This window comes from Poromitra crassiceps (assembly GCF_964638095.1).
Source record: "Poromitra crassiceps genome assembly, chromosome: 29".
NCBI lineage: Eukaryota > Metazoa > Chordata > Actinopteri > Beryciformes > Melamphaidae > Poromitra > Poromitra crassiceps.
Genome location: NC_139641.1, coordinates 13,734,854 through 13,755,845, shown reverse-complemented (window position 1 = coordinate 13,755,845; position 20,992 = coordinate 13,734,854). Strand labels below are relative to the sequence as shown.

At 42.6% G+C, this 20,992-nt stretch overlaps 1 protein-coding gene and 1 long non-coding RNA gene across 2 annotated transcripts; both read right to left on the bottom strand.

Moving 5' to 3' along the window:
- Positions 1-2,222: 2,222 nt before the first annotated feature.
- LOC310799920 lies at positions 2,223-5,622 on the bottom strand. The gene is made up of 4 exons (XR_014553837.1): positions 5,455-5,622; positions 4,765-4,906; positions 3,195-3,347; positions 2,223-2,666 (listed from the first exon to the last, which is right to left on the bottom strand). It is a non-coding gene; the product is annotated as an uncharacterized lncRNA (long non-coding RNA).
- Positions 5,623-10,720: 5,098 nt separating this feature from the next.
- Positions 10,721-18,660, bottom strand: fez2a (fasciculation and elongation protein zeta 2a). Its single transcript, XM_083662511.1, has 6 exons — positions 18,566-18,660; positions 16,150-16,258; positions 15,190-15,306; positions 13,534-13,657; positions 11,726-11,829; positions 10,721-10,827 (listed from the first exon to the last, which is right to left on the bottom strand). The coding sequence occupies exons 2-6, from the start codon at positions 16,222-16,224 to the stop codon at positions 10,819-10,821; spliced, it is 429 nt and encodes a 142-aa protein (XP_083518637.1). The 5' UTR covers positions 16,225-16,258; positions 18,566-18,660; the 3' UTR covers positions 10,721-10,818.
- Between the last annotated feature and the right edge of the window lie 2,332 nt (positions 18,661-20,992).

The following is a 20,992-nucleotide window of genomic DNA, read 5'->3' as shown; positions in this document are numbered from 1 at the left end:
ACTTTTCCTCCTGAACTTTACTGACAAACTTCCTTCAAAGCTCCAATAGCTTCACAGCTAACGTTAGCTTCACAGCTAGCTAAACCATTAATCTGAGTCCAGTGAGTCTTCTTCCTCTGATCAACGGAGCCCTGGTTCCACTTCATATATTCGTGATAATATCGTCCGCACATACGAGTCTTCTGTTTGTAAATTAAACTTCTTAAAGTATTATAAACGGGAAATAGGCTAGTATGCTACTGCAAGTGCTAACGTTACTGTGTTGTTACAAGAACGTTTGCATGATGGGCGCTTCAATACGTCACACAATGCGGCAAGAAATGCGAGCGGGTCGGGGGGGGGGGGGGTGATGGGGGAGGGGCGGAGTGAGAACCTGCTGAAAACACAACAAAACTGCTGCCTACGTATGGGGTGTATAGGCTACTGTGCCAGTGATGTACTCACAGAGCAGCCACTCGTGTCGAACGTCGCCTACCCCCACGCGTGAGAAGCTACGTGACGTGTGCCGTACGTGTCCATCGTCGCCTACTCAGCTACGTTACGTGTGACGTGCGTCTGCATTAGAGCCAAAGTTACGCCCACTTCCTGTTTAAGCAAACGCACCAGAGCATTCCTCCGCCATTCTTTTTCCCATCAACATTTTGTAAAATGTTTACAACAATCGTACAACAATGATTCGGGTATATTTAGAATCATGAAAGACCATTTCACCCGCCAAAACTGGTGGGTGAATGGCTCTGGTGCATTATGCCTAATCCGGAATTTGGCATGACTTTGGCTCTCATCCTGCCTGAGTGTGTTGAAACAATAAACAATAGTCCCGTGATTCCCAACCGTTTCCATATCAAGGACCCTAATCCACATTAAGATCAGGTTTTGTCTCATCGTACCCAAATCATAGATAGGCTATATATTTTAATTTAGATGATTTTGTGCAGAATTCCATGATCATTCTTGTAGGCTACATTCTGTAATTTATTTTAGGTTCCTGTAGGCCTACATTAAGTAGGCCTAATCGTGGAGTTTAACATTAACAATTATAGCCCTCCTTAATTTTTACTATTATCATAGTATTGTTGTTGTTGTTCAAAATGTAGGCTACAATACAAATATTTTGGGAACATTGCCAGCCAGGCAGACTGAATGTAAATGTATCCAAACTAATGGAACAGGGGGTCAGCATTTACAACTTGTCTTATTTAATTTTCACATCCATAACACAGGGATCTTGTAGCCTGTCTGAAATGCAAGAATCAGTGTTCTAGAAGAAACATTTAAACTGAATGAGCTAGCATCATGTGTGTTCATGTTGTGACTGCTTGAAACTTCTATGGAAAGTTTGTCAACCTTGTCATGGCGCCTTACAGCAGGGTTGAAGTTTCAATAGAATATAAACTGACCCGCACTCAGGAAAACAGTTTTCTTTTCTTACATGATGTCCATGGTGCAGCCAGACGTTTCGACGACTGCCTTCTTCATAGCTGCATTTTGTAACGTTTTTTTTTGGGGGGGTGAGCACATTGGTTGTCGAAACATTACAGCAAGGGTGCACTGCCCACACTTTTTTGCTCAACATGATCTACCAACCGCCCCCCACCCAATATCAAAAAACATAAAAAAACAAAAACACATTGCTGCACAGACATACCACAAGACAATACATTTCATGCTGTTTTATGGTTGTTTAGGTTCCTACATTAATTTGGAAATACATTAAGTTGGAAGTCAGTTAGGAAAGGCTAAGAGGTTTCAGGAGCAATTTCAATATGATTGATGTTTTCTGTATTCATCAGTAAGTGGTAAACCTTTTTCAGTGCCCTTGATAGAGAACTGCACAGCCGGTGTCATCAATTGTAATGCAGTTACAGATAGACCTGATATCAGAGTTAACCCTATGTGAAAACTTTTTCTTAAAATGTAGGCTACCTGTAATACCTTACACTAAAATAGACAGGAACATTTTCAGGTTTTGTTATCTATTATGCATTTATCTTTTTGTCTGGGGCATGTGGCCCATGAGTTTGACACCGCTGTTCAACAGAACTGAATCACAGCCCCAATCATCACATTTTCCCTCCACCAACTGCAACAGGTAACAGCAAAAATATTTGTCTTGCTCTCACTTCAAATAGCGAGACAAAAATAATATACAAGGAATAGTATTTAATAAATTTCACACACAGTAAGACTAGCACCTTTTTTATTTAGGGCTAACTGCTACACCAATGAGGCTCTTTTTTTATTTGTCTGTCTACTGGTGGACAGTTTAAACCAAGGGAAAAAATGGAGCCACATGGAATTGGCCTTGAAATCTGTGCGCTGTGTGAATCCATCCACATAGTCAGAGTGGACATTGTTGAGGATTGTAAAGACCTGGGAGTGTACATTGACAAAGACTGGAAGGTCCACAAGTAGCCGACTTCAACTCGACAGCGCTGCTTAATCCAGAACCTTACTTCCGGGCGGGAACTCTTGAGAGTAAAAAAACTGGTCCATTGGAGTGAACGGAGATGTCGCGACTCTTCTATATAGATGGCTCTGGTTTGACTGCCCCCCCCCACACACACACCATGCATTGCCGGAAAGGCTTCCTCAAGCTTGGCCTTCACCTCTGTCGCTGTCCCATCAGTAGGAAATATGAGTTTTCCGGCCAATGACTGTTTAGTCTGCAGATAAAACACAATGACAAAAGGGTTTTATTGAGTAGACGCAGTATATATAAAAGTATATTAGTATGTAGTAATAGTGAAGAAGTGACGCAGTAGTATATATAAAAAACTAAATTGTACTGCTAAATCCTGTGGGTGCAGAGGCTGTGTGGATGCTTATGTCGGCTGACATCTCCATCCTTGTTTAAACAGCCCATGTTATCCTGGATGGGCTGCTGCAGAGGGAAATTAAAGTCTGCTTAAGAAGCTCCATCTGAACATGACAGCCCTCCTCTACTTCACTGCCAAAGTGAACGTCACTTCCTTTACGTTCCAAATTACATCTTAAAACATTGATTCAGTATTCTGTAGTGGAATACATTTTAAAAGTAACTATCCCAACACTGCCTAAAGGTGACTATTTGCATGACTGTCTAAAGTCAACAGACTAAATCAGAGTTTCATCTTTTTTTTTCTAATTAAGGATCACTTGGCAATGGCAAAGCACATTGTAGTCTAGATTGGGAAAGTCTCATCCCTTGTTACCTGAAGTAGCTGTTTCTCCACATCTTCGAGTTTCTGTCAAAGCAGCTTCAGGTCCGTCTTGAAGCCCTCCACCTCCATGGCCCTCCTCTTCTCCTGCGCCTTGGAATGCGGAGTCATCAGCTGAAGACGCTTGGCCCTCTTGTGTGAACGCTCCTGCACACAAATAATTAGTTGGTATTTGTAATTGGAAGAAAAGTGTTGCTACCTTCAAAGTACTTTACATTGTATGAAGCAAAACCAACACAAAATATGAACTTAAATCATGTCTGTTGTTTACCACTCAGATTTGAATAAGCATAAATCCTACTGGTGTACCTTGAATATCTCCCTGCCCATGTCCCTTTTCTCTCTGATTTGGGACAGCTCAGTGTCCAGGGTGATACACTGCTCCCTGTACATCTCGTCTCCTCCTCTCCCACCCGTGTCTCCCATCTGCTCCTCTCCTCTCCTCCTCTCCTCCTCTCCTCCTCTCCTCCTCTCCTCCTCTCCTGCCCTGCCCTCCCCTCCTCTCCTCTCCTCTCCTCTCCCCTCCTCTCCTGCCCTGCCCTCCTCTCCTCTCCTCTCCTCTCCTGGAATAGAGGGACACACGAACCGCTCTCCAATTAAAGCAGTGGGACATAAAAGAAGAAGACATCAACAGTAACCTTCACAGTAATCTAAAAAATAATATCGATGATAGAGATCAATCAAGACATTTTTCATGCTGTAACCTCAGCCTTACCCATCATGCGCTTCCAAAGTTATACAGCTGGACAATGCCAGCAATCATGTTGTCATTAAAATCATCTGATGAGTCGAGTAGAGGGAGACTTAGAACAAACCCGCAGGTAATATAAATATATATATATATATATATATCCTATATATATATATATATATCCAAGTGCTATAGGAATTAAAGTTATTTTATGGCAGCCTGTATACACTAGAAGGCAGATTTCATTTCTGCACAATTACACAGGTCATAGGACTTCTTTGTGGTGACTGTACAAAAGCTCACTTACTTCCTGAAAACTTCACTGGGGCTGAGATTTGTGGCAGAGGAGCTGCTGCCCACGATGGTATTCTTACCACAGAGAGCAACATTGGCCACATGGTCACAGGACCAGGGTAAAGAAAGGGCTCTGGAAGGAGCTGCCTAAGTAGTAAAACATCCAGGCAATGAAGATAATATAGTGAAGGCACAGCAGAGTTGACACAGGTATTGGCATCCTAATGCCAATACATGCAGTCAGAGACACAACTTCAAGTATCTCTGAACAGCCGTATCCAGACGTACAGTACGCAATATTATGAAAGGCATAATGTCTGTTAATTTACAGTATTACTACTTTTGTCAGGATTGGCTGCTAACTAGGGCATTCAATTATTCAAATTATTTACAATCATTTCATTTCAACCATTGGATGCTCAAACGTTCCAGAGAATGAATCCAGAACTGTGAACGGACTGGATTTCTTCACATACTGTACATGACTGACATGATTACTCTAACATTAGGTTGCAGTGTGTGCTGGTCTGTAATTATTGGACTAAAAGCATGATATGGGGGGGGGGGGGGGGGGGTTACCTTTGAAGAGAGGGAAGCACTTCCACACAGTGATGGCCAGGGTGCTCCGTACTCATTTGGACACATACTGGCCTAGACTCAGCTCCATGAGGAAGAGTGGAACACCACAAGAGCATAATGAAGCAGGGGATGAGAAACACACCTGTGTGGGCATACAGTAAGAGACAGGTCAGCTTGCAAAAGCCTGTAGCGGCAGGTTTTGTGCTCACTTACACAGCCCACAGTTGAAAGGTGGCTGCCCCGCAGACAGATGTGGCATTTTTTTAACATAACATGTATGTTGTACAAGCTGGTATTCTGGACTCTATTTCCCACAATCCATCAAACCCATCTCACCTTTGTCCCCCCCAATGTTGTATATCCCGAGTTCATCCACAGAATGTTAATTTATGTTGAATACAGTGTTCATCATTAGTGCTACTACAGACTGTTTAGTTTATTGGTTGCATTTCACTGGCTAGAGAGGTGATTGTTATATTGATCATTGTAGCCTATATTTATTATTTTTCAATGTAATCATTTGGTTCTCCGCTAGACCACAAGCCTGCGTGTGTACTCCCCAGTCACCAAATCAGCCTAATGTCCCAAACAACAGGCTCTACAAGACAGGCGTGACGCAGTTTGTTTACCAAAATGCTGCTTGGCTGATCCCTTGTATAGCTAATATAGGCTAATTGCTATGCTACGTACCTTTTCCAGGCGTACGTTATCCAGGCGTACGTTATCCAGGCGTTAACCAGGCGTACGTTATCCAGGCGTTTATCCAGGCGTACGTTAACAAGGCGTACGTTATCCAGGCGTTTATCCAGGCGTACGTTAACCAGGCGTACGTTATCCAGGCGTTTATCCAGGCGTACGTTCTCCATGTGCAAAGTGCAAAATATGAGTTTCGCAGCAAACGTCGCCGCTACGCCGCCCTGTTTGACGGTGATCAGGTGAGCTACGTCGCTACGTCGCCGCCACGTCGCCGCCCCGCATACGTCCGCATACCGTGTAGATTTGCATGGAGACCAATGTTTTTTTTCCAACACGTGCACGCGTACGTAGGCACGTAGCTTCGACACGTTAGACTGCTCACTCAGCCTAGAGTGGCACAGTATACACCCCATACCTACGCACAGTAGGAGTGTGTGTGTGCGTGCGTGTGTGCGTGTGCGTGCGTGCGTGTCGGCAAAAAGTTGCTGTCTGGATTCATGAAGCGCTTCAGTTCTCATAGAAGCCCCAGACAGCAGTGAGGTGGTGGCTTTAGCTCCCTTGCCTTTAGCTGCCTACAATTCCACAAAACCACCACTAGATGTCGGCATCGTCCCTCTTAAATTCTCGAGCCACAGCAGACTGCAAACATGTCATTATTTTTCACATCACCCTCCTTGGCTTGTCAGGAGTCAATTGTTTGGATACCCGTTGGGATGAGAGGTCCTTTTTCAACTAGGCAGTAGCCTACAGACAATATCTCAGGAGTAGCCTACATGGAAGAAGTAGCCTACATGTCTCTTGTCTTTTCTCATGTTTCTTCAATAAATACAATCTTTTTGGCACTGCCACTTCAGTTATGTTTCACTGTGTCTTTTGGTGTGATGCTTTTTTACATAAAAATTCTGAAGATCAATTACTTTTTGGTCATTATTACCTGCAAACAGGCCCATAGCTACCATTGACGACACCGAGGTCATGACCTTGTTTTTTTTTTTAGAAAAATAGCCCCGGTCCCCAGATCTATTCATCTGCCATTGATGTTTTAATGCGACAGTTGATCGGAAATGCAACAATTTGCTTCCTCTCTGTGTGCTATAGAAGGAAGAGAGATAACTCACAACATTCAGATTTTGCATTGAGGCTATATTGGGGACAGTTCTATTGAAGTGAATGGGTAAGTAACTCCCCTGTAAAGTGATGTTTGTGTAGATGGGCCATTGTATTTAATTGAGCAGTATTCTGCCATGTGACCTGTATGCAGAATATAAATTATATTATATGGGGAGACATTTATTTTTTGTATAATTTTAAAGCAACAGCACAGTAAAGAGGATATTAATCTAACATGATGTCTGTAGTTCTTTATAGATCTAGCCTCTTCATTTTGCTCTTAAAGTGCACCAGATTGAAGCATTTTACTTTAAAATGGACACAATTTTCTATTCAGCCCCCCCCCTGGGCCCCCCACGCCGCGCTAAAATGACCTCGGTATTTCTCAAACCCTGGCTACGGGCCTGCTTGGAAAGCTATGCTACAGTACCATACCACCCATTGCAATATTATTGCAATGGGTGTGTTGTTAGCATGCTAGTGTTTAACCACAAGGCACAATGTTATGCAAGGTGGATGAAACTTCATGGTGTGAGACTATCATGTGGTGTGACAGTTTTTTTTGTCACTTCATACGATTTATTAGTCATGTCTTGCATTTTATAACTAATAGCTACATTTCATGTATGTTTTGACCTTTTTAACACTTTTTCCATGTCTATAATCACATGAAAAAAGATTCATACTTACTCCACTCAGGGAAGTCCATACTGCCCTACTCCATTTGTCACACTTAGTGCATGCTTACCTACTCCACTGTCCTATTTAAATGTTAAATGCATATAATGCATGTTATTGTATTGATACATTGTGGTTAGGTGTGGTTCAACATATGGTGTGACACTATATAATATGGCGTGACAGTCAAAATTGGCAATAAAGGTGACAATAAAAAAGTTTTTTAGTGATAAATCATAAAAATCCCAATGGAACACAATGGAAAATAGTGCAAGAGTCACAAGCATTTTGTTAGATTTATAACTGAGTTTGTCAGAATCTTATATATAAATTTGGCAATGTGGACTCTGTCTGTCTGTTTGTTTCTCTGTCTGTTTCAAGAATTTTGTCCGGCCACAGCTATGCCGTTTTTATGTGCGATCGCGCTGAAACTTTCAGGTGGTGTAAAGAGCACCCGTGCGGGTGACCTGACGGAGCCTGTTTTTTTTAATTAGGGCAGACTAATTGCCCTAAGGCTGATTGCCCTAAGGCTGAGGCTATAGTTCAGTCATGACATCACTGATGATGTCATCAGTGATGTCATCAGTCTGAGGCTCACAAGGGAGAGGGAGACTGAGGGAGTGGAGAGGCAGAGAGACTGAGGGAGATGGAGAGAGAGGAGAGGGAGAGACTGAGGGAGAGAGAGGGGAAAAGACTGAAGGAGAGAGAGGGAGACATTGCGCACACGCCAATAGGGCAAGCAAGGCCACGCAGCAGGCGAGCTGGGGGCGAGGCCGCGCAGCAGCCGAGCTGCGTATGCGAGCTGCAGGGCCAGCTCAGTGAGCTGCAGGATGGGCAGCGGCTGAGCTAGCGAGCCTAGGAATCGAGCGTGTGTAGAGATGCCTAGTTATTACTCTAAAATAGCCTATATTTAAACATTTAGGACATGTCGTACTTTGTGTGATGATAAGAAATCAATACAAAATGTCATGAATTTGCATAAGGAAATGCTGCATCTCAAGATAGTAATGATAAAGAGTCGTGATAAAGTGAGGTACTTTAGAAAAACTTTCATGAGATATGACAATTTTAGGGACTGATAAAACAAATTAGTGAAACAATTCATATTCCAATAGCACATATATTTTTGGAAATCTAAGAATCCTTATTACACAACTCTATGATTTTTATGTGCAATATTTGAAGTAAAGAAAAACTACTTTTTTCACGGCCCTATGCCAACCACCCATATACACATACAGTAGATGCCGCATGACTTGGTGGATCATACGTCAACGTCGGCGCCATGTTGGAGGGGGCAACCACAGCCACAGGGCAACTCTCAATTTGGCTGCATTCGACTCAATGAGAGATCAAAGAAAGGAGGGGAGAATTGGCCAGCGAGAGAGAGATTTTTCCTCATTTCAGATTCATATTAAAAGGAAACCCTCCGCTTCCACAGGATCATTTCACTTCAGAATGACAGGACCAGCTCACTGTGGCTGTCAGAAAGTTTCATGTCATTCTGATGTGGCATTTCAAAATAAAAACTCCCTAAACCCATTTCAGATTCATATTAATAGTGTAATACAATATAAGCAGCACAACCTGATAATCCTAATTTCAGTCCTAGAAACAGAGAGACATGAGAGAATGGCTTAAAAAGCAAATTATATCATTGCTATTCAGTAAAACAAAAACATTTTTTTTTTTTTTTTTAATTGAATGAATCAGCAGATATTTGGAACATTAGAAAATAAAAAATAGACATGCTATTAAAGACAAGCCATCCATTAGTGTTTTCCTCTAAATCACAACCTTTTTCAAGGACCCTAGTCCACATTAGGGCCACGGACCTCCATTTGATGTGATTTCTTCTGTAAAACCCAAATCTGAAAAGAGTTTATTGTGAGATTATGATTTGCTCCAGAATTCCATGATCTGTATTTAGGGATGCACGATATATCGGCAATCATATCGGTATCGGCCGATGTTGGTCATTTTTTAACATATCGGTCATATCGGTATCGGTCAGATGTTGCAATGTTAATATCGGTTATCATTATCAGCCAAATTCTTCACATTGATATGAAATAATGCAGTAAATCTATGATTTATGGGCTTTTCCAAAGGCTTTGCAAATAAAGAAATGCATAACTTTTTCAAATTCAGTGTTAACATGTGTTTTTCAGTATGTACAAAATGTGATGATCATAAAAATGTGGTTTTATACAGATCATATCGACATCGGTAAATATCGGTTATCGGCCATAACAGCAATGTTAATATCGGTTATCGGCATCGGCCAAAATTTTCATATCGGTGCATCCCTATCTGTATTGAAACACGCTATCACTTTATCAGAACACATTTTAATTTGTTTGTTTTGTATATAAAATATGACCTTCCAATGGTTTTAGCTTAGGCTATGCAGTCACACGAATCATCCCTTGGCCCCGCTGGGGTCAGATGGAAAAGTCATGACACTCAGTCGCTCATGGACGTTTAGTGAGTTTAGTGGAAAAGGGGCCGTAGCTCGGTAGCTAGGGATAGGAATGTGGAAGAGAGTCTGGATTTGAGGGGTGCGTAGGGGCAATTACTATCGGGGGTTATGTGAGGTGGTGGTGGGGTGCAAGGGGCCAGAGCTAGGTAGGGATAGGGAGGTGGGAGAGAGTGTGTGTGTGTGTGTGTGTGTGTGTGGGGGGGGGGGGGGGGTGCAAGGAGGGGGGAGGAAAAAGAGTCCGTAGCTAGGGATAGGAAGGTGGTAGGTAGAGAGTCAGGATTCGAGGGGTGGGTGGTGGGAGTGGCTAGTGGGATGTGGGTGGTGGGAGTGGCTAGTGGGATGTGGGTGGTGGGAGTGGCTAGTGGGATGTGGGTGGTGGGAGTGGCTAGTGGGATGTGGGAGTGGCAAGTGGGATGTGGGTGGTGGGAGTGGCTAGTGGGATGTGGGTGGTGGGAGTGGCTAGTGGGATGTGGGTGGTGGGAGTGGGCATGCTGCCATAAAGCTGAATGGCCACACCACGGCGCTGTGGGCTTAAAGGTTTGCAGAAACAGTGAAGGCTAAGAAAAATGCACAATATTCCTCAAAAGTCATTGGACATCCTGATAGCAAGCAGCAGCATCCAGTCTATCCATATGAATATGAGAATGGTGTATAGTCAGAGATTTAGTAAGGAGAGCAAAGCAGCTGTGACCCCTAGACGATGTTGAACTCGCAGACGGAGGCCTTTTCCTCACGGCAGCTCTCATCAAACCACTTCCCGCTGGCTGTGCTGGAGAGGACGGTGCAGTTCTGGCCCCGGCCCCCGTCTGGCTGCAGGGTGATCTCCGTCTCCCAGTTCTTGAAGCGCACGGCGGTCCCTGACTGGTCCACCCACTGGTCCTCTGTCACCATGTTGTCGACGCCCAGCCAGATGGGCTCCTCAGGGCCCACGCTCCTCTGCCGCACGTAGCTGTAGAGCTGGTCGTTCTCGTACCCGGTCAGAGGCGTGCTCAGGCTGCCCCCCGTGGCGATGCAGTCGTTGATGGCTGCGTGGTAGCTCTTCTTCACCGGGTCGGCCAGGAAACACTTGCCCAGGACCTTGGTGCCTCTCAAGCAAACTGAAGGTAGGAAGGTGAGAAGTCAGTGCTGTCCTTTCTCCTCACCACCACCAGGCCCGGTTTTACAGGGGTGCAAAAGCACGCATTGCACCCTTATTTTAATTGTCTGCATGCTCAGTTGAAAAGAGTGGTAAAAAAAATAGGGAAGACACAAAACATTCCTGCCTTTGAGATGAAAACAAATGTAGCATAATATACTGTATATATATATATATATATATATATATATATATATATATATATATATATATATATATATATGTCAAAATGTCAATGTCAGTGAGTTAACAATGGTGTGGTGTCTCTGTCTGTGAGTGAGTGAGCTAACAATGGTGTGGTGTCTCTGTCTGTGAGTGAGTGAGTGAGCTAACAATGGTGTGGTGTCTGCGACTACGTGCAGCATGCACCTCGAGGGCAAACCAACGAGGCACGGTAGAAATGGGCACTGCCAGTCGAGTGAACGAGCACGTGCGTCACCTGCAAACATGACACATGTGTTTTGGTCCTGCCCTTGTCTTCAAGACTACTGGACAGTTATTCTCAACCATCTCACCAAGGCTTTAAACATAGTGTTAACCCCTTGTGCAGAAATAGCCATTTTCAGAACACTACCAGGACCTCAAACAATTAGGAAAACATCATTGGATATCATTGCATTTGCTTCTCTAATAGCACGGAGAAGAATATTATTGGAGTGGAAATCAGCCTCCCCCCTAATGCATCTCTGTGGCTAAAAGACCTGATGATGTTTCTTAACCTAGAGAAAATCAAGTACAAAATGAGGGGATCAGCCAAGAAATGTGACTGTGTCTGGGGTCCTATGATCACTTACATAGACAAATTGAAAACTTTATAAGAGATCACACTATTACTATACTGAGATGAAGCTGTTCCTCACCTCCTTCTCAAACTCCAGCTCATCCATGAGAGGCAGCTGCTGGACCAGCAGCTCCGAGAACCTCAGGATCGCCGTCTCCGTCTCCTCCAGCCGCTCATTCAGCTCTGCCACAGTCATGGCACATGCACGCATATTTAATACAATCTCTTTTATTGTATATATATATATATATATATATATATATATATATATATATATATATATACACAGTATGCTGCATTTGTTTTCATCTCAAAGGCAGGAATGTTTTGTGTCTTCCCTAAAGACATTACTCAATTTCCCTCTTAAAGCCCACACAAACTGGATTTGACTCATTCAAACCAGCATGTATGTGCAACTGTTTGTGCCACTTAGGAGAGAATTACTACAGTTGGCAAATTGTTATCTCCTCTGCCGATCTGGGGAGAGTTGTAGACTAGCACGTGCTTCCTCCGATACATGTGTAGTCGCCAGCCGCTTCTTTTCACCTGACAGAGACGAGGTTCCCCCGGCAGCACACAGCGTGTGGGAGGATCACGCTATTCCCCCCAGTTCCCCCGGCGAACAGGCACCCCGACCGACCAGAAGAGGCACTAGTGCAACGTCTAGGACACGTAAGGGTTAATGCACAACGAGGTGTCCATTATCAGAAATTATTGGACGACGTGGAGGCGTGAACCGTCCGAGGTGAAGCTGAGGTCCAATCGCGAGGTCCCTCCGCGAAGTCCAATAATTTCTGATAATGGACACCTCGAAGTACATTAACCCGCTTATACCATGGTCACTTGCCAAAGAAACAAAACAAGATATCAAAATCTAGTTTTCATAACCTTGAATATGAGTTGAGAACCGGCGAGACAAAATAGTCCCCTCGATTGCTCAAGATTATCATTGGAGAAAATGGCTGATTAGTGCCTGCACCTGGCAGAATTTCTAGACCATAAACTAACTAATAATTTTGCCAATGTCTAAGAATGCAAAGCCATGTAACTGGCTGGTTAAACTCACATTCCAGGGAATTACGTTAACGTCTGCGGGTCTTATAAGACGCAAGTGGCGCGTGCCGCGCTCGGAGTAGAAAACCATCTGAAGCTTTCGATGTTGGAGTCCAGGTATGTTTTGTACAAGGACGTCTCTCAGTGTGTTGCTGTTAACTGCCCATTTCGTTGTTTACTTTTGTTGATCTTGTCTTTTTCCTCTTTGACTTGATTTGTATCAGTGATAGAGGCAGCGCGCGCTCTTGCAAAGCGCCTGGCTGGCTTTCTGCAAAGTTATAAACAGAGCTGGTTTGACAGTTGACAGCTGAGAGCTGGCTTCTGTCAGCTGACATTACAACATCTCCGAAAACGACAGATTTCTAAATAGCTATTATTTTAATAAACTGAGCACACAGGGGTAATCTAAATAGTTACTTTGACCGACTCCATTTTTTTCTAAACGTATAAAAGTGCCATATTAACCCTTAATGGTGGTATAGAGCTCAAATGGCTCTGTCGAGACCATGGCGCATTGATATGAATGGTGAACAGACCATTTGCCTGGAACTACTTAGCTAGGTGTACATTATCACAAATTAATGGACACCCTGCAGCCAATCAGAATCGAGTATTCACCCAGACCATGGTATAAATACCTTTAATCCGGCTTCCCACCCACAGACAAGGCCAATTGTGACTGTATGGATGCCCGACCAAGCCGGAGGCAACGCGGGGGCTCGAACCCGCGACCCTCGTGTTGGTAGGCAGGGAATGTACCGCTGCACTACCCGGACACCCAGACAATCTAATTGATTACACACAGACCATCGGCCCTGTTCATTGGACACTCACTGTCCTCGTAGCGGTTGCTGGTGCTGGAGTGCCGGATGTCCAGTGAGAGCATGGACAGGTCCGACCGAGATGGGTTCTGCTGCGCCTCCATGTCGGGAGAGTCCTGCATCATCTCCTCGATAACCTGCAGCAACACACAGTATAACATTGAGGGTCAATTCATGAATTAACTCAGCAATTCCAATTTAACTGAGGAACTGGAATTGGAAGAAAATTACAGGAAACAGAATTGGAAAGTAATTGGAATTTCAGTTTTTTTTTTCAGTGTTATACTATATATTATCAATAGTGAATATCATAAAATGTTAAAGGTTCCTCTTAGGCGATACTTGATGCATGACACGTAACCGTAATACAGAAATTATGATTGAATACATTTATTTTGTTTAACTGTCTTTAATTTGAGTCATGATGTTGGATTTATAATGTTTAGCACAGTGGTTCTCAAACTTTTTCATGTCAACGACTCTTAAACTGACACAAATTAGACCACAGCCACCCATTTGACCATAATTGTACCAGGGTCCCCCATTTTTGCTTTTACATGTTTACTACTGAAAGTGTACCAGCCGCTCCCTACACGCGCACAACGCACTGAGCGTAGGAAACCAAGTGTTGCACTAGGGCATCATCTAGAGCAGGAATACCACAGTCAAACAGACAGTGCGGTGGATGCCCCGCAGTTTGGTAATGTCCCTTCTAAAATTAACTCTCCACACGGCCAGTTTGGCATTTTGAACTGGCCACGGTGCCCCCTTAAAAGAAAGTTGTGGGATCTCCTCGTTAATTACATGTGACGCAGTAAACAAACTCACGTTTCCCTCATCACCAGTCATGCTGCACTTCAGTACATAACGTAGCCTACGTAAATACAGTGTTGTGTAGTGGAAGCGATCATCTTGCTCTATAATGATCAGAACGGGTGTTGTTCAGAAAGGGAGATAAACAGCAGACTTTTCAGTCCATCTTGCAACACACTATTTTTGTAGTTAAGCTACTTCTCTGCATAGGGCAGATACAAAATAAAGCGCCTGTGCTTGTAACATGAAATAATTCAGGCATCTCAAGTAAAATATAACAAAATTACTATTGGTCTCACTCGGTCCATCTCTTTTTACAGTCTGACACACACACACACACACACACACACACACACACACACACACACACACACACACACACACACACACACACACACACACACACACACACACACACACACACACACAATACATACTTATATATATATAATTTGTGAGTTTTTCTTGGGACGGGGTGGGGGCACAATGAAAACATTTATGCTTAGGGCACCCAAATGGCCAGCAGCAGCGCTGCCCATGACTAAAATAGTCATACATTGGGTTACTTATGGATGGAATTATAGTGAAAATAAACGATTCTCCTTTTTGCTGGGGAGCCCATGGAACCCGTAGCCCACTTTGAGAACCACTGGTAGCGAGTCGAGTCAAATTCAATTTTGTTACTCTTGTCATTCCAATTCAATTGTAAATTCTGTTTCCTTACAGCTGGGTGACATTTCAATTCCAAGATTTGAATTTACTATGCATTCTCAATTCAGTTCATGAATGGCCCGAAACCCTGATCAACCAAACCCAGTGAACGTCAGCCCAGTCAATGAATGTGTCTGAAACTTACCTGCTCTGCTGTGAAGAGCGGCTCCTCGCTGAGGCAGGAGACGATGATGGAGTGCATGTCCAGCTGCTCCCTCAGCCCCTCCTCGTCCGACAGCTCCGTGGCTCCATCACTCGCTCTCTGCCAAAGAGGATGGGGGGGATTTAATCAAAACCCTGAAGCTAGCACAATGAACATTTGAGATTTGTGGGATGAACTGAAAGGGCAGGAGAGGAGGATAGGAGGGGTAAATTAAAACATATTATATATGAGGCATGGAAGGGAGGGGTGTAGTCCTCCAACGCACCGGTTTCTAGGGGTGGGGGAAAAAATCGATTCACCTAAGTATCGCGATTTTTAATGTCACAATTTTTTGAATCGATCTTTTATTCCAGAATCGATAATCGCAAAAAAATAATAATAATAATAAAAATTGGGTGCTTGCAGTCAGGCCACTCACTGAACAGCAGGCCAGGCGCCGCCTACTGGTTTACTAGTGGTTGTATTACTTTATTAGTTAGTCTGAAGTAATAATTACACTTCAGGGTTGAAGTGGGTCTCATTGTAAAATTGGACTTCAAACGGCCCAAATCTGGCTTCAAACGCCCAAATTGGGCTTCAAACGGCCCAAATTTCACGCGCGTCGGCCCATATTGGCCTGGCCTGCTTGGTATCTAATGCCCGGCCTGAATTATGATCCCAGTCTGCCCCTGTTTTTAACTATATCGCCCAGCCCTACTCATGATATATAATATACAGTCTCTAGTGTATGATTCAACTTTTCCCATGTTCTAATCTAGTGTAAAAAAGCAAACAAACTGAAAAAATAAAAGAAAAAAATAAACTAAAATCGCAATAAATCGTAATATCGAATCGCAATAATCGTAGAATCGCAATACTTAAGAATCGCAATATAAATCGAATCGGCACCCAAGAATCGTGATAGTATCGAATCGGGAGATAAGTGAATCGCCACAGCCCTACCGGTTTCTCTTCCAGGTTGAACATGAGGATGTGGAGGGAGCGTGTTCGAGACTGTTTCCAGTCCACCGCCATCATCTTCCCATAGTTGTCCGTTAAGGCGTTCCAGATTCTGTGGGGGGAATGAAAGAACACAACTCATGTCTTTTCCAACTTCTGATACCTGAATCTGAATACATAAATGTCCTGCTTTTAATAACAACATTTCAGTCAAGGCATATCCACAGAAATATCCCAATCAGATGAAGCCATTCTGATCACTTTATCCACAGCCCTGTGGATAAAGCCACTGCTGCACTATCCTATTTTAGAGGACATTATTGTTTTAAACCTCTGTTTATTGGTATTTTAGAACAGACAGTAAGCAGTGTTATATAAATATGACAAAAACAGTGGAGAATTTGCATACACACACACACATAAAAACAATAGGACACACCAAAGGACTGTGTATTTATACAGCATACAGTCTAAACATCATCCAAGGTGAAGGTGTCTTATCAGATGAGGCGCTTGTCTTGAGTTGAAAGCAGCAGCAACATGGATATGGCTGTGTGACTGACGAGTCACTAATGGTCAAAAGTCACAGCTGGATAAACATTGCATTTCCTTTCATTTCTTCACAATAAAATGTTTTTCACTAGTTTGTCTACTTTTTCCCCCTCAATTTAATATTTTTTTATATATATATATATATATAAAATATATATTTTATATATATAAATATATATATATTAGGGGTGGGGGAAAAAATCGATTCACCTAAGTATCGCGATTTTTAATGTCACGATTTTTTGAATCGATCTTTTATTCCAGAATCGATAATCGCAACAACAACAAAAAAAAAAAAAAAAAAAAAAAAAAAAAATTTGGGTGCTTGCAGTCAGGCCACTCACTGAACAGCAGGCCAGGCGCCGCCTACTGGTTTACTAGTGGTTTTATTACTTTATTAGTTAGTCTGAAGTAATAATTACAATTCAGGGTTAAAGTGGGTGCATCTCATTGTAAAATTGGACTTCAAACGGCCCAAATCTTGCTTCAAACGGCCCAAATTGGGCTTCAAACGGCCCAAATTTCACGCGCGTCGGCCCATAACGGCCTGGCCTACTTGGTATCTAATGCCCGGCCTGAATTATGATCCCAGTCCGCCCCTGTTTTTAACTATATCGCCCAGCCCTACTCATGATATAATATACAGTCTCTAGTGTATGATTCAACTTTTCCCATGTTATAATCTAGTCTAAAAAAGCAAACAAACTAAAAAAATAAACAAAAATCGCAATAAATCGTAATATCGAATCGCAATAATCGTAGAATCGCAATACTTAAGAATCGCAATATAAATCGAATCGGCACCCAAGAATCGTGATAGTATCGAATCGGGAGATAAGTGAATCGCCACAGCCCTAATATATATATATATATAATAATATATAAATAATTTCCCCCCCCCCCCGATTTTTTTATCCCGTTTTTATCCCCCATTAGTGCTAACTTAATTTATTTATCCTGGTTGCTACTCCACCCTCTGCCGATCTGGGGAGAGCCGAAACTGGCTCCATGCTTCCTCCGAGACATGGGCAGTTAGCCAGCCGCTTATTTTCACCTGACAGGGGAAGCTTCACCGATAGGACATGGGAGGTTCACGCTATTCCAACCAGTTCCCCTCCCTCCGAAGTTTTGGTGAGGGGTTCCTATATGAAGGAAACCCCAGGGGGCATGGGGAGAACATGCAAACTCGGATACAGGAAAATAAAAGAAATAAAGAAAAAACATACATACACTCCAAAATTACAACACAGTGCCGCCAGTTACATACAGAGCTTATGTGCTTGTAAATGTGCTTATATATATATATATATATATATATATATATATATATATATATATATATATATATATATATATATATATATATACATATATATATATATATATACACACACACACACAGATAGATATAAAGCCCACTGGATAATTGCAGGATAGCGCCTCCTGTGGAGACACTGCCACACAACTCATGGCTTTGTTTACATGGGGATTTACGGTTACCCCATAGTTATAAGCTGTTGATGAAATGCTGTTAATGCCTTTTGAAACTATAACAACTTTGTCATGACAAGAGAAGAGATGGCTCAATCATACCCTGTGTGTGTGTGTGTGTGTGTGTGTGTGTGTGTGTGTGTGTGTGTGTGTGTGTGTGTGTGTGTGTGTGTGTGTGTGTGTGTGTGTGTGTGTGTGTGTGTGTGTGTGTGTGTGTGTGTGTGGGCAGCTCTTTGGTGCTGATGATAGTTAGGGAGCCTCATCTTAAATAATCATCCAGCAGCAGCCTGCTGCCCTGAACCTTTATAGCCACAAAGCCTCTTCCTGGGAGAGTGAGACAGAAACACTGACTACAATATACTGCGCATATTCTTACCATAATCTCCACCTCCGCTGTTATCCAGGAATATCAAGTCTCTAGCGTTGTCTCAGCCAGGAATTCCACTTATCTGAATCCGAGGGCGAGTTAACTAACCTACTTTATAGCGCCACGGCATTGTTTGCAAATTGCGTGCGTCTTGTCAAGTTTTCCATCTTTCTTGTAAACCCCAAAGTATCGCCAAACGTTTGATTTATGAGTCTTTCTCGGTGCGTTGAATATCTCCTCGTCCTCAAATATCTCCTCTCCGTCATCTACGTTTGCGTCGACCTCCATGTTTGCTGGACTGCTGCTTCTGGACGCCTCCCGGCTTCCGTCCGTTCCCAAAACAAAACAACATCATCAATGGTGTTGCATTCAGGGCGCCTCAGAAACAGGATAGGAGGAAATAATACATCAAAGAAATCGATATAATCATGGATTTTACCGATGCAAACACGCAAGGAAAGATGCATCGCGACTTCTGCGTCAATTGTATCCGACGCACATTGAATCAACCGATGCAGTCGCATCGCGCACGCAAGTTTGCGTGGAAAAAGCACTACCTGTAGCACTTTGTGTGAGGAGAGGGATTATTAGGTGACGTTAGCTGCAGCTGTTGTCCCTACCTCAGATCTCCGGTGGTTGGATGGCATTGGCTAGTGCTTCGTTCCAGTGTAACAGAGTTAAAAATGCACTTTATTATTTATTATTTCTAATTTATTTATGTCTCTTTTATTTATCATTTAATGGTCCTGTCAAGTGTTGTGTGAATTGTATCTTTAGGAGTTATTTTTGTCTACTGAATCTGTAGTGTTTGCTGTGGAAATTGCCTTTTGCACATCGCGTTCTGTACCTCCTGCGTTTCCGTAGCCCCGCCCCTTCCCCCTCACAGTGCCGTCTGCATTCTTGAGGGTAAGTTAGATGTGAAAATGCTGCCGAGATATATTACAATTTTCGGTTGGAAATGAGCCATTTACTTAGTAGTCTTTGGTGCATATTGTTAACTGATAGTATTTTTATGTTACCCAACTGTTTTTGTACCGCTTTGACCATTAATTTAAGTTGTTTTATACGTTTTCAATGCACTTTCTAATCGCCATTTTGCCATCACCGAAGGCTGGCTTTTGTCATGTGACCAACGAAGTAGATATTTTACGAGTGTAATCTCTGTTATCTTGAATGTTCAGGAAGCTGATGTGCAGAATGAGAGGCCAGAAGACAACTTAAAGTGTCTCTTATTGTCTTCTAGAAATATTGTTAGAGAGTTTGGCTATACGCACATCGTCGACGGGTGCTGGGTTAAAAGTAGAGCATTTGAAGGAAGTAGGCCTGCACACCAGAACTCCGTTTTTTTTTTACTTATTTGGTAAAAGGAACAACGTTTCAATCAGCCAGTGATTTTTATCAGGTTCATACAATGTGTTCAAATGGACTCCTACTGTTGATTTATTTTTTCACTTATTTTTTCACTTGTATATTTGTTCATTTGCTGTTTTACGTCTTATACAGGATGTGTAAGATGTATCCTGGTATTTCATATGCTCTGATTGTAAATATGAACAATGTATTGTTCCTCTTGACTAACTCATTAACTGATCATCCAATCCAGGCAACTCAATCAAACCAACTGGTTGCACCTGGTGGAGACTGAGAACCAGCTCCTTTAAAAAGGAGTCCATTTGAACACATTGTATGAACCTGATGAAAATCACTGGCTGATTGAAACGTTGTTCCTTTTACCAAATAAAGTAAAAAAAACTGAGTTCTGGTGTGCGGGCCTACTTCCTTCTAGAAATCTTGTTAGCCTTTATAATGACTGTATAGCTACTATTAATAATGTGAATACTGTAATGTAAAAGAAAAGAACAAAACAGACAGTGCCCTCTGCATTCTTAAGGGAAGCTGATGTGCAGAATGAGAGGCCAGAAGACAACTTAAAGTGTCTCTTATTGTCTTCTGCAGAGCAAAATAAATGCCAGAAAAGAGAACGTTATGGGACAATGACAGTGTAGTCAGTAAACTAGTGCCACGTTTTCAATGAGTTTTATCGGCCGTGCGTTATGGAGAAGCGTGCCTCTGTCTCGTGTCGTTAACGGGAGCGCATCTCCACCAGTCAATTTTCGTGATGAGCTGGGAAACTTCCGGTTAAAACTTTCGAAATAATATTACTTAAACAAAAGTAAATAGCTTGATGCACGTTGGATGAGAAAAGGGTATTTCAATGAACAAAGCAGCAAACCTTGTATCAAAATACTTGTGATGTTAAGTTTACGAGTGAAACTGTGGCTGTTTAGCATTACTCAAAATTAATATGAATGCCAATGTTACAATAAGGGTTTTATTTTGAAAGCCCTAAAGCAGGTGACATACTTTTACATTCTGGCTGACTTGACTTCCCGTGCAGTTATGCCTGTCTGAAACAGCCATGCTGCCTGTATAGCC